The sequence below is a fragment of the Motacilla alba genome, chromosome 17 (genome assembly GCF_015832195.1).
Source record: "Motacilla alba alba isolate MOTALB_02 chromosome 17, Motacilla_alba_V1.0_pri, whole genome shotgun sequence".
In the NCBI taxonomy this organism is placed as follows: Eukaryota; Metazoa; Chordata; class Aves; order Passeriformes; family Motacillidae; genus Motacilla; species Motacilla alba.
The window spans coordinates 8,641,652-8,653,051 of NC_052032.1; the positions used below are offsets into that span (position 1 = coordinate 8,641,652).

At 51.6% G+C, this 11,400-nt stretch overlaps 1 protein-coding gene across 2 annotated transcripts in view; it reads left to right on the plus strand.

Moving 5' to 3' along the window:
• The window catches only part of NOTCH1 (notch receptor 1), a 42,880-nt gene extending 36,366 nt beyond the window's left edge, over positions 1 to 6,514 (plus strand). For both annotated transcript variants that reach the window (XM_038156350.1, XM_038156351.1), the window contains exons 29-34: positions 204 to 294; positions 517 to 682; positions 1,364 to 1,659; positions 2,351 to 2,498; positions 2,610 to 2,707; positions 3,129 to 6,514. In XM_038156350.1, the coding sequence (XP_038012278.1) occupies positions 204 to 294; positions 517 to 682; positions 1,364 to 1,659; positions 2,351 to 2,498; positions 2,610 to 2,707; positions 3,129 to 4,604 (2,275 nt within the window). In that variant the 3' untranslated portion in view covers positions 4,605 to 6,514. The remainder of the gene's footprint in view (positions 1 to 203; positions 295 to 516; positions 683 to 1,363; positions 1,660 to 2,350; positions 2,499 to 2,609; positions 2,708 to 3,128) is intronic.
• Positions 6,515 to 11,400: the final 4,886 nt, after the last annotated feature.

An 11,400-nucleotide genomic window follows, 5' to 3' on the forward strand; every position in this document is an offset into this window, starting at 1 on the left:
GTTCTGCATGGGGGGAAAAAAGCAGTGTTCTGTATGTTCTGTGCTTTGTAATCTTTTTGCACTTGGTAAAAAATGAAATTCAGCCTGAGGGGAACCTCCTGGAAATTGGTTGATTCTTCTTTCAGTTTGTGCCTGTACGTGGGCAAACATCACAAACAGTTCCTGCAGAGGAGATAACTTTTTCTGTGGTTTTATTTTTAAAGACCCCTCAAAAATGCCTCGGACGGCACGCTGATGGATGACAACCAGAATGAGTGGGGTGATGAGGAGACCTTGGACACCAAGAAGTTCAGGGTAAGCCCTCTGCCACGTTCCCTGCCCTGTGCTGCAGGCAGTCGCTCCTGGGTTTGTCACACAAGGAGCAGAGGGACCCTCAGGGCCCCTCATTGCTGCTCTCAGCTCCTTTGCAAACCTGCCTGTGACAAACACACACCTTAGAGCCTCGCAGAGCTTCCCAGGCTGGAGCTCAGCCCGGGGTGCTTTCCTGGGAGCTCACTCCCTGCTGTTTGCCCCCAGTATGAGGAGCAGGCGATGCTGCCCGACACGGATGACCAGACGGATCACAGGCAGTGGACGCAGCAGCACCTGGACGCCGCTGACCTGCGCATTTCCTCCATGGCCCCGACGCCTCCGCAGGGGGAAATCGATGCTGACTGCATGGATGTCAACGTCAGAGGGCCGGGTAAGGACCCCTTGCACTTCTGCACTGGCTGGCAGCTCGTGTGGAACCCTCCCTGAGCCCCTGCAGAGGAGCAGCCCCACAGTCCTCCTGTGCCTTGCTGGTGCAGAGTCGCTGCTACAAGCTCTGCACCACAGGGTTGCTGTTGTGTGTGATTTAGAGAGACCCTGTCACGTTTTGCTTTCCATGAGAGCTTTTTTTGTTCAGTAACTGAGGTGGAAATTACAGAAGTACCTATTAAATCACCCAGGTTATCTCTCTGCTGCTCCTGTATTCTTCTCCTCTCACCCAACTGTACAATTCACAGTCCTCCTTTAAGGTTTTTTTACAACGGTTAGTAGCTTTTTAAATTCTTACAAACACTTGGTCTTCCCCACGTCTGTGAAATTGTCCTCTGAAATAGAGTATGGTAAATACCTTCATTATTTGCTTTGAGCAGCCTTCCTCACAAACTGCACCTTACATGGAGCAGATGAAATAGGAAAAGCAGTGAGATACCACTAAGGAATTTCAGATCCATATCAGAGGAAGCATATTCGTGTTTGATGTTCAGAACTAGTCAGGAACTCAGTCTTGGTGCACCCAGGAGAGTAAGCATCTATCGCAGGCAGAGCATCTGGCAGAGCCTCCTGCATTAGAGAGGGTAAAAAGCCTTTTTCATCCTGGGCTCCCCTGTGCTTTCAGATGGCTTCACCCCCCTCATGATCGCCTCGTGCAGCGGAGGAGGGCTGGAAACCGGCAACAGCGAGGAGGAGGACGACGCTCCCGCCGTCATCTCCGACTTCATCTACCAGGGGGCCAGCCTGCACAACCAGACCGACCGCACGGGCGAGACCGCCCTGCACCTGGCCGCCAGGTACTCGCGCTCGGACGCTGCCAAGCGCCTGCTGGAGGCCAGCGCTGACGCCAACATCCAGGACAACATGGGCCGCACGCCGCTGCACGCCGCCGTCTCCGCCGACGCCCAAGGAGTCTTCCAGGTAAGGGATGCTTTGGCCGCCAGTTTTGGGGTTTTTCAGGGGAAATTGTGGTGCTGTGTGAAGGGTGTTGTCACAGCGTCTCCTGCTCGCCTGGGTAAGGTGTGGGGTGACAGTCCTAAAAAATGAAGCCCTTGTTGTCTTGGGGTGTAGCCCCACATTTCTCTTCACGGAGAAAAGCAAGGCACAATTCTTCCCAAGAATATTCTTATCTCGTTTGCTGTGGCTGTGTTTGTGCAAAAGTAGAGTGCAATGTGGAGATTGTTTACCCAAAGGGATGGTGGTTTGTTTCCTTGGCCTGTCAGGGCCAAGTGTGTGTGTGTGTGTGTTTGTGTTGGGACTGTCAGGACAGTCACGAGATTCTGTGCAGTTGGAGTGTGCAGGGTTGGATGCTTGGCAGATTCAGTTTAGATGTAATATAGTATAGAATAAATAGTGTAATAGAGTAATTAATTAGCCTTCTGATAAGATGGAGTCCTCCTCATCATTCCTCCTTCATCGGGGCCTTCTCAGCACAGCTGTATTGGGGAGCAGCAAAACAGCAACCCCACAGCAGCCCCAGACTGGGAGCAGAACTGCAGAGATGAACCTTTGGAAAGGGCATTGCAGATCCTGAGACCTGGGTAACTGGGGTGCCCTGCTGTCTGCCCCTCCTAACGTTTGTGTCCCTCTGCTTTGGCCCTGCTTGTGGCAGATCCTGATCAGGAACAGGGCGACAGACCTGGATGCCCGAATGCACGACGGGACCACTCCCCTGATCCTGGCTGCTCGTTTGGCTGTGGAGGGGATGCTGGATGACCTCATCAACTGCCACGCTGACGTCAACGCCGTGGATGATTTAGGTACCGAGGCAGCTAAAACACCAGTTCACCCAGACATGGGACAAAAGGGCTGCTTGCTGTTGACCTCAGCACTCTCTAATGTGTGTTGTGTTTCGTGGTTTTCCTCTCCAGGCAAGTCAGCCCTGCACTGGGCAGCTGCTGTGAACAATGTGGAAGCTGCAATGGTCCTCCTGAAGAATGGTGCCAATAAGGACATGCAGAATAATAAGGTAGGATCTCCTAGGCTGATATATGTGAAGAACCATTTGGGGAGTCTGTTAAAGAGTCATTTCTGGCTAAAATACAGATGTCTGGCACTGGGACTCTGATTTGATTGTTCTGCTGTGAATGAAGTGGATTTATCTCAAAGGAGCACTGTGGGATTTGCTTGTAGGGGTGATGTTGAGGGGCCACGCAGTGCCTGGTGAGCTGTGACTTCGTGGCCACCTCCAGCACGTTCTGGGTCACTCACAGGGCTCCTGGTTTGATATCAGTACAAGGACATGGCTCAGCAGGGTGGGAAAAAGAAGGAGCAAACCCTCACCAGAGGAGGGATGATGGCCAGCCAAAGACATGGGTGTGGAGCTCAGGGCAGCGCTAGCCGGGAGAATCTGAGAACACAACCCTAACCAAACCTTGCTGGCTTTCCAGGAGGAGACCCCGCTGTTCCTGGCAGCCAGAGAAGGCAGCTACGAAACTGCCAAGGTCCTGCTGGACCATTTTGCCAACCGGGACATCACGGACCACATGGACCGGCTGCCGCGGGACATCGCCCAGGAGCGCATGCACCACGACATCGTGCGCCTGCTGGACGAGTACAACCTGGTGAGGAGCCCCACGCTGCACAACGGGCCCCTGGGGGCTCCCACCCTGTCCCCCCCGCTCTGCTCCCCCAACAGCTACATCGGCAACCTCAAACCCGCCGTGCAGGGCAAGAAGGCCAGGAAGCCGAGCACCAAGGGGCTGAGCTGCAACGGCAAGGACGCCAAAGACCTCAAAGCCCGGAGGAAAAAGTCGCAGGATGGAAAAGGGTGTCTGCTGGACAGCTCCGGGGTGTTGTCGCCGGTGGACTCGCTGGAGTCGCCGCACGGGTACCTCTCGGACGTGGCCTCTCCCCCGCTGATGACCTCCCCGTTCCAGCAGTCCCCTTCCATGCCTCTGAACCACCTGCCAGGCATGCCCGACGCCCACCTGAGCATCAACCACCTCAACATGGCGGGCAAGCAGGATATGGCCATGGGCAACTCCAGCAGGATGGGCTTCGAGTCGGTGCCACCGCGCCTGTCGCACCTGCCGGTGTCCAGCCCCAGCACGGCGATGAGCAGTGCCCCCATGAGCTTCTCGGTGGGCAGCGGGGCCAGCCTGAACGGGCAGTGTGACTGGCTCACCCGGCTGCAGAACGGGATGGTGCAGAGCCAGTACAACCCCCTGAGAGGCAACCTGCAGCCCGGGGCGCACCAGCAGCCCCAAAACCTGCAGCACGGCATGATGACCTCTCTGCACAACGGGCTGCCCACCACCAGCTTGTCGCAGATGATGAGCTACCAGGCCATGCCCAACACCCGGCTGGCCTCCCAGCCCCACCTGATGCAGAGCCAGCAGCTCCAGCAGATGCAGCAGCAGCAGCAGCAGCAGCTCCAGCAGCCCAACCTGCAGCCGCCGCAGCAGCAGCAGCAGCAGCAGCAGCCCCAGCAGCAGCCGCAGCAGCACCACAACCCCGGCGGCTCCGGCGGCAGCGCCCACCTGGGCCAGAATTTCCTCGGTACGGAGCTGAGCCAGCCCGAGCTGCAGCCGGTGAGCGGCGGCGCCATGGCCGTGCACACCATCCTGCCGCAGGATTCCCAGATGCTGCCCACCTCCCTGCCCTCCTCCCTCGCCCAGCCCATGACCAGCACGCAGTTCCTGACCCCCCCTTCCCAGCACAGTTATTCCTCCCCCTTGGACAACACCCCCAGCCACCAGCTGCAGGTGCCCGACCACCCTTTCCTGACGCCGTCGCCGGAGTCGCCCGACCAGTGGTCCAGCTCCTCTCCTCACTCCAACGTGTCCGACTGGTCCGAGGGCATCTCCAGCCCTCCCACGAGTATGCAGTCACAGATGGGACACATCCCCGAGGCCTTCAAGTAAAAAAAAAAAACAAAACAAAAAGGAAAAAGGTGTTTTAGAGACGCTCGCTGCGAGCCAGAAGCTCGAGGGAGAGCTTTATCTTTTTTTAAAAGGACGTCGGATGCTTTTATTAAAGGATCCTTTTTAAATATGTTTTTATAAAAAAAGAAAAAAAAAAGACAAGAAAAAGACAAATTAATTCCTTTTTTTTTTTTTTTTAGTATTTATTTATGTACTTTTTATTTTACATGAGAACACTGCCTTTTTATTTATATGTTCTATTGTTAAGAACTCAGTGTGGGACACCAGTTGTGTCTCGAGAAATCAACAAATTAGGTTTTTATAGGACGTTCTCTTTTGTTTGGAGGGGGTTCATTGTGTTTGATTTGAGAGGAGATGTTTATGTAAAGCTATAAGCAACGATTTGTGATTCTGAAATGCCATTAATTTATTTTTTTTCTCTTTCAACTCAGAAAGAGAGGTGAGAAAGAGGAGGGGAAAGAAAAATTGACTAAATACCACTCCTTAAGGGGAAAAAAATTAAGTATGGACAAATTTTTTAAATGTACTTTAAAATGTTTCCTTTGCAATTATATGAGAGGACATTTTATGGTACCAGTCATGAATCTTTGTTTAAATTTCAGTATTATATAGTTGTACATTTGCCTTGATAATAGAAATTTTTGTTCTCTCTTGTTTTTATATATATATATAAAAATATATATATTTAAATGATTTTTATGATCAAAAAAGAAAAAAAAGAAGAAAAAGAAAATCAGGATTGTAGACCTGTAAGAACAGTTTCTAAGCTAAAAAAAAAACCCTACAAAACATGAATACTGTCCCCCATCAAAAAGAAATCTATTTACCAAACTTCCAAGAGAGCAAGCCCACGACTATGGATTATATACACAAAGGAGACTTAATTTTACTTTGAATATCTTTACTGATCTTTTGTTTCGTTTCGTTTTCGTGTTTGAGTAACTGTCTTTAAGAAACAAATGCCAATATAAACTTTGTAAACCGCATCCTTATTTTAAGGATGGCCTGCCTATTTTTTTTTTAGGAGAAGGTGTGTCTGGCCGTGCAGACACCCCGAGTGAGATTACAAAGCATCATCACGCTGCCACCCCCACGTGCTCCTCTGGCAGGGCCCTCACTGGGTGCCCAGTGGGATGTGCTGCTGCTTGTGGTGGGAGGCTGGACTGGCCAAACTGGAGGCTGAGGGGCCAGCACAGCTGTGCTGTGAAACGTTGACATTTTGTTCCGTGACGTTAGCCTGGAGTGATGCATCTTTTTTTATACTGATGTGCACTCCTTCTGTGTATCATGTAAAATATAGTATAAGCCTGTGGCAGATTTAATGTTTGTAAATATGGGGGGGGGGGGTTTTGGTTTTGGTTGGTTTTGTTTTGTTTTGTTTTTTTCAAGAAAAGGTGGATTTTGTTTCAAAAATCTAAATGAGCAAGTCTTAAATATATCATAAATTTATCACCTTATAGAGGTGTTGGAATATCACTCACTCGGGTGCAAAAGCAAGCAGACACCCTAAGACTAGATAATGAGTATGGGACAGGCAGATAGAGAGCAGTTAATCAAGAAAACCTAAGAAAAGGGTTCCTTTTCCTCATTCCTTTCTATTAGAACACCAAATAAAATGAATATTTCTCAAGGCACGGTGCCTTGCTGAGCACTCATCTTAGTTAACATTTCAGACCGTTGTTATTGTGACACGCCTAATATGAGTGATAAAAACATCACGTGGTGTTGAATCTTCCTATGTTTTATAAACTAGAGTGTAGTTTAAGAAAAGATATCTTCTGTAATAAAGTTATCTACATGCAAAGTTGTAGTTTGCAAAAATGATGTATTTTTTTTGGTTAACTGATTTGCAATAAATGATGCTTCTGGGCATCTAGATTTTACTAAAACTGGAACTTGGTGTTTTTGTTATGGGTCAGTTGAATTCTGGATTTGACACCTGCTGTCTTTCAGAGCTGCTCCTTGCACAGAGGGCTGGAGCTTCCTCAACATCTGTTCTCTGTGTAAAAACTCAGAAGAGAGCTTTGGACAATGAAAACTTCTCTTCTGCTAAACTCTCACTGACTTGAGACACCTGAGCAAGGCAGGAGGGGCTCTGCCCAGGTAGCATTTATCTGCTGTGGGTGCTCTGACATCCTCAGGCCATTGGGTCAAGATCTAAAAGGGGAAAGATGGAAAAATTGTTTTAAAGAATGTCCCTCATGCATGTTCAAAAAAAAAACAAAAGCCAGGAGCAGCAGCACCAGAGGGACAGTTCTACTTGTGCCACTCCGGGCACGAACACCACCCAGGAATGTTTGCTGTCCTTGCTGTGCTCAAGAATTTTTAAGGTAATTTAATTTCATTTAATTTCATTCTTTCTCTACCCCACGGGGACTCTGCAGTGCAAATGCAGCTGCAAAGTCCCCAAATAACTGGATATAAATAGCAGAGCCATTGACCTCCTCCCAAATCCCATAAGCCTGGAATGCTGGTATTTTCCATTCCATGGCTGGGGCGGGAGAGGGTTTGTGTGTGCACGGGCCCGGTGTCCAGCCCCAGACAGATCCAGGGCCACCAAACACCTGCTGTGCCGCTGGTCAGCTCCTGGTGCTGTGACAGTGGCATCAATGTGCCACCCACAGCGGTGACATGCACCTGCAGAGGTCAGGGGGGTGACATTCCAGGAAAGGGAGCCTCAAACTCCATTGAAAGCGTTTATTTAAGGGAGAGCAAACCCCTCTTCCCCCTGCAAAATGTGCCACCAGTGAGGATCTCAACAGCCAGAGGGACATCCTGGAGGGAACTGGCTTCCCAGGATGTGTCAGCCCCTGCCTGTGGCTGCATCCCATCTGGAATGCACGAGATGGAGTTTGTCTGCCTCCAGCGTGACTCCCACGGGAGCTGCTCAGGAATCCCAGCCAGCCCAGCCTTCCAGGCTGATCCCACATCCCAGAACCAGCACGGTCCCAGTGCTGGGACAGGCTCATCCCAAAATCCAATCCCAGAACCAGCCCAGCACGGCCCCAGTGATGGGACAGGCTGATCCCAAAATCCCAGCCCAGAACCAGCCCAGCACAGCCCCAGTGCTGGGACAGACTCATCCCAAAATCCCATCCCAAAATCCCATCCCAAAACCAGCCCAGCACAGCCCTGGTGCTGCCATGGGGCTGGGACAGGCTGATCCCAAAATCCCAGCCCAGAACCAGCCCAGCATGGCCCCAGTGCTGGGACAGGCTGATCCCAAAATCCCAGCCCAGAACCAGCCCAGCACGGCCCCAGTGCTGGGACAGGCTGATCCCAAAATCCCAGCCCAGAACCAGCCCAGCAGGGCCCCAGTGCTGGGACAGACTCATCCCAAAATCCCATCCCAAAACCAGCCCAGCACAGCCCCGGTGCTGCCATGGGGCTGGGACAGGCTGATCCCAAAATCCCAGCCCAGAACCAGCCCAGCATGGCCCCAGTGCTGGGACAGGCTCATCCCAAAATCCCATCCCAGAACCAGCCCAGCACGGCCCCGGTGCTGCCATGGGGCTGGGACAGGCTCATCCCAAACTGAGGAGGCATTAGAAGGATCCTCTCCTGCCTGGTCCACTGTAAAACCAAGTCACTCATGGGCAAGGCAGGAATTTGGCTGGAACAGATGAAAAAAAAGTGTTTATGAGGACATGGAAAACAATGTGACATTGGCAGAGGCAACACTCGTGGGCTCCTTTAAACAGAGGGGCTGCAAAGCATGGGATTTTCCATGAGGAATGGTCAGAGGGACAGGGTGAGGAAAGAGGGGGCTAAATCCATGGAAAGAAGCAAAGGGATAGATACTGATTGATTGTCCACAAGGTGATTCAAACTAGAAGTCAGTTAAGGTTTTTAAGGAGTAGAGGAGAAAGGATGCACAATTTTAGGTTTTAAGTGCTTAGCCCCAAATGAATTCAATTTATGAAGACATCTGGTGACCAACCAACCTGGGGCACAAGAGATGATTGTGGTGTCACAGATCCAGCTGGGATGGAGGCTAAGTTAAAGGAGAAACGAGAGAAATGGCCCCAGTTCCAAACTCACATTTAAGGCTTCTTCCCACACCAACCAACCCACCGCAAGCTCATCTCCACCTCGTGTGGACCAAGATTTTTGGGAGCTGAAGGTCAAGCTCTCCCAGCACCAGGAGATGCCGAGGAGCGCTGGATCATGGCGAGCACAGCCGTCTCAGCATTCCAAGAGAAAAAGGCTGAGAAGCACCAAAATCTCATCCCAGGCGGAGGGAAGGGTTCAGGAGTGTCAAACAAGATTAGCACCGGCTATTGCCACGGCAGGTTTGTCGGTGCTCTGAGGAATCCCTGCACCTGAACTGTTTGTTTACATGCTGCAGGGCTTTCTTGGGTTTTTTTTTTCACTCTTTGTTTTCATTATTCCTGCTCAATTAGATGGGACGTTTAGAAACTGCTACTCTGTATTGCCTCTCCCTCCGGGCTGTTGCTCGCAGCTGCTCCTGCCCCGACTGAGGAATTGTTGCTGCAGCTGAAATCAGCCCCTGAAGAATGTGCAAAAGGAGCCAAATTCATCTCATTCACCTCATCGGGTTTAGCCTGGCTCAAATCACACAGGGTTAATGTGGCTGGGGTAGTCTGAATAATCGCAGCAGCTGAATGAGTAAATAAATAAAACTCAGGTTGTCCGGTTGGCCAACATGGTGTAGGATATTGGTAAGGGATAAGATACTCTCCTTTAACATTTTCCATGTTTCTAAACTCAAAGAATGATCCTTTTCATAGCAAGCCCGTGGGGCAAGGTTGTGTTTCTGGTTGTGTGCAACCTGAAGACTGAATAAATTACCAGGAAAAGGTCAGAGTCGTGTGTTGTATCCCAGGTGAGCTGAGGAACAGAGCAGCTGTGGCTGCCCCTGGATCCCTGGAAGCGTCCCAGGCCAGGCTGGACAGGGCTTGGAGCACCCTGGGGTAGAGGAAGGTGTCCTTGCCCTGGCAGGGGGTGGAATTGGATGGTTTTTAAGGTCCTTCCCAAACCATTCTGTGATTCTGTGGAGCAGGAGAGAAGGACACATGCTGTCCTCACTGGCCAAGGTTTTAGTTTATAATGGGTCACTCAAGTCCAGAACTACTGCTGAGTACAGCAAACCAGCTGGAAAACTTTAGGTTAAAAAGGGATTGCATGCTTTAATGTGGAAATTCTTTATAATCATGTATTTATTGAGAGAACAGCAAAGGTGAGATCCCACTGCTGGTGTTTGCATCGTGTCCCCCTGTATAAGGGGGTTAAATATGTAACATAAATATCTGACTATAGACACAGACGCGAGCTCTTGATGCTGTTTAGCACACAAAAAAGCCAATCAGGCTAATTAAAATCATGTTTCCTCAGATTACACCTGTTGGGGGAAGTATCAAGGGAGAACCAGGGCTTTATCTGCAACTCATGCCCGCGCAGGGAAATTGTATTTGACAGGCCTGGTTTATAAGAATGTTCCTACAAAAGAGGGAGATGAAAGGCACTTAAAAATCACAGCGCTGCCTCTGGTTCCCACACCAGCATCAAAGTGCTGCTTCCCCTGCTCGGCCGGGGCTCTGAGGATATTCCCCTGCTTTAATGATCGGGAGTGCAGGAGCAGCTCTGCACTGATAGCGACCCTTGATTAAGATGTTTGTTTAGCTCGTGGTGTTTTCCTCTCCAAGGCTTGTTGGGTGCAGGGTGCGACGCTATCCATGCTGGGGAATGAGAGACATTCTTCTGGGGGCTGAACCCCCCCTAAAAAAGCTTCGTGTTTGTGTTAAATATTGAATTGAGGGAGCCACGAAGCTGGTGAAGGGTCTGGAGCACCAGGGGTGGCTGAGGGAGCTGTGGGGGCTCAGCCTGGAGAAAAGGAGGCTCAGGGGGGAATGTTTTGTGCTGATTCTCCACTTTTGATTCCTAAAAAGCTGTTTTCATGGAGTCACAGAGCGGCGTGGGTTGGAAAGGACCTTCAAGATCATCTCATTCTCCCTGTCCATCATCTCGTTCTCCCTGCGCACAGCTCTAGGACAGGAGGACGGACACAAGGGACAGGGTGAAAGGAAACGGCCTCAGGTTGTGCCAGGGGAGGCTTAGACTGGCTATTTGGGAAAATGTCCTTGCAGAAAGGGTGGCTAGGCCTTGGAACAGTGCTGGAATCGTCATCCCCGGCGTGCTCAGAAGGGCACACGGATGTGGCACTTGGGGACGGGGTTTAGCGGTGAGCGCGGTGATCTTGGAGGTGACTTTAGCGCTGACTCGGTAATCTTGGAGGGATTTTTCAGCCTTAAGGATCCTGGGATTCGTTTCTGATTCTGCTGCTTTTGGACACGTGCTGGGACCCCAGCCTTCCCCAATTAATGCGCTTTTCCTAATTAGGCCCCCACGGACGTGCAGGACAGGAGGTCGCTGTGCAGCGAGCCACAGCTTCGCTCTGCGAGGCAGAATCTCATTTTCCATGTCTAGAAGCACGGATTTCTCAGCTCCAGCAGCCCCCGACCGGCGATGGGCAGCGGCTGCCCCGGCACCGGCACCGGACCGGCGGAGCTCTGTCCCGCCCTGGCGGCCACCCGCGCCACTGCACCCGCACCGGCCAACCGAGGGCACCGGGATCTCCACGGAACCCTCACGGGACCGCGCTCCGCCGCTCCCCGGCCGAGGGGCGAGAGCGCGGCGGCACAGGGGAGGCACCGGGACGAGGCGCCCGGAGCGGGACTCGAACCCGCGATCTTGGATCCCGCAAGCCGCCCCAGCCGGGACTCGAACCCGCGGCCCCTCCCTCCGCCGAGCGGCG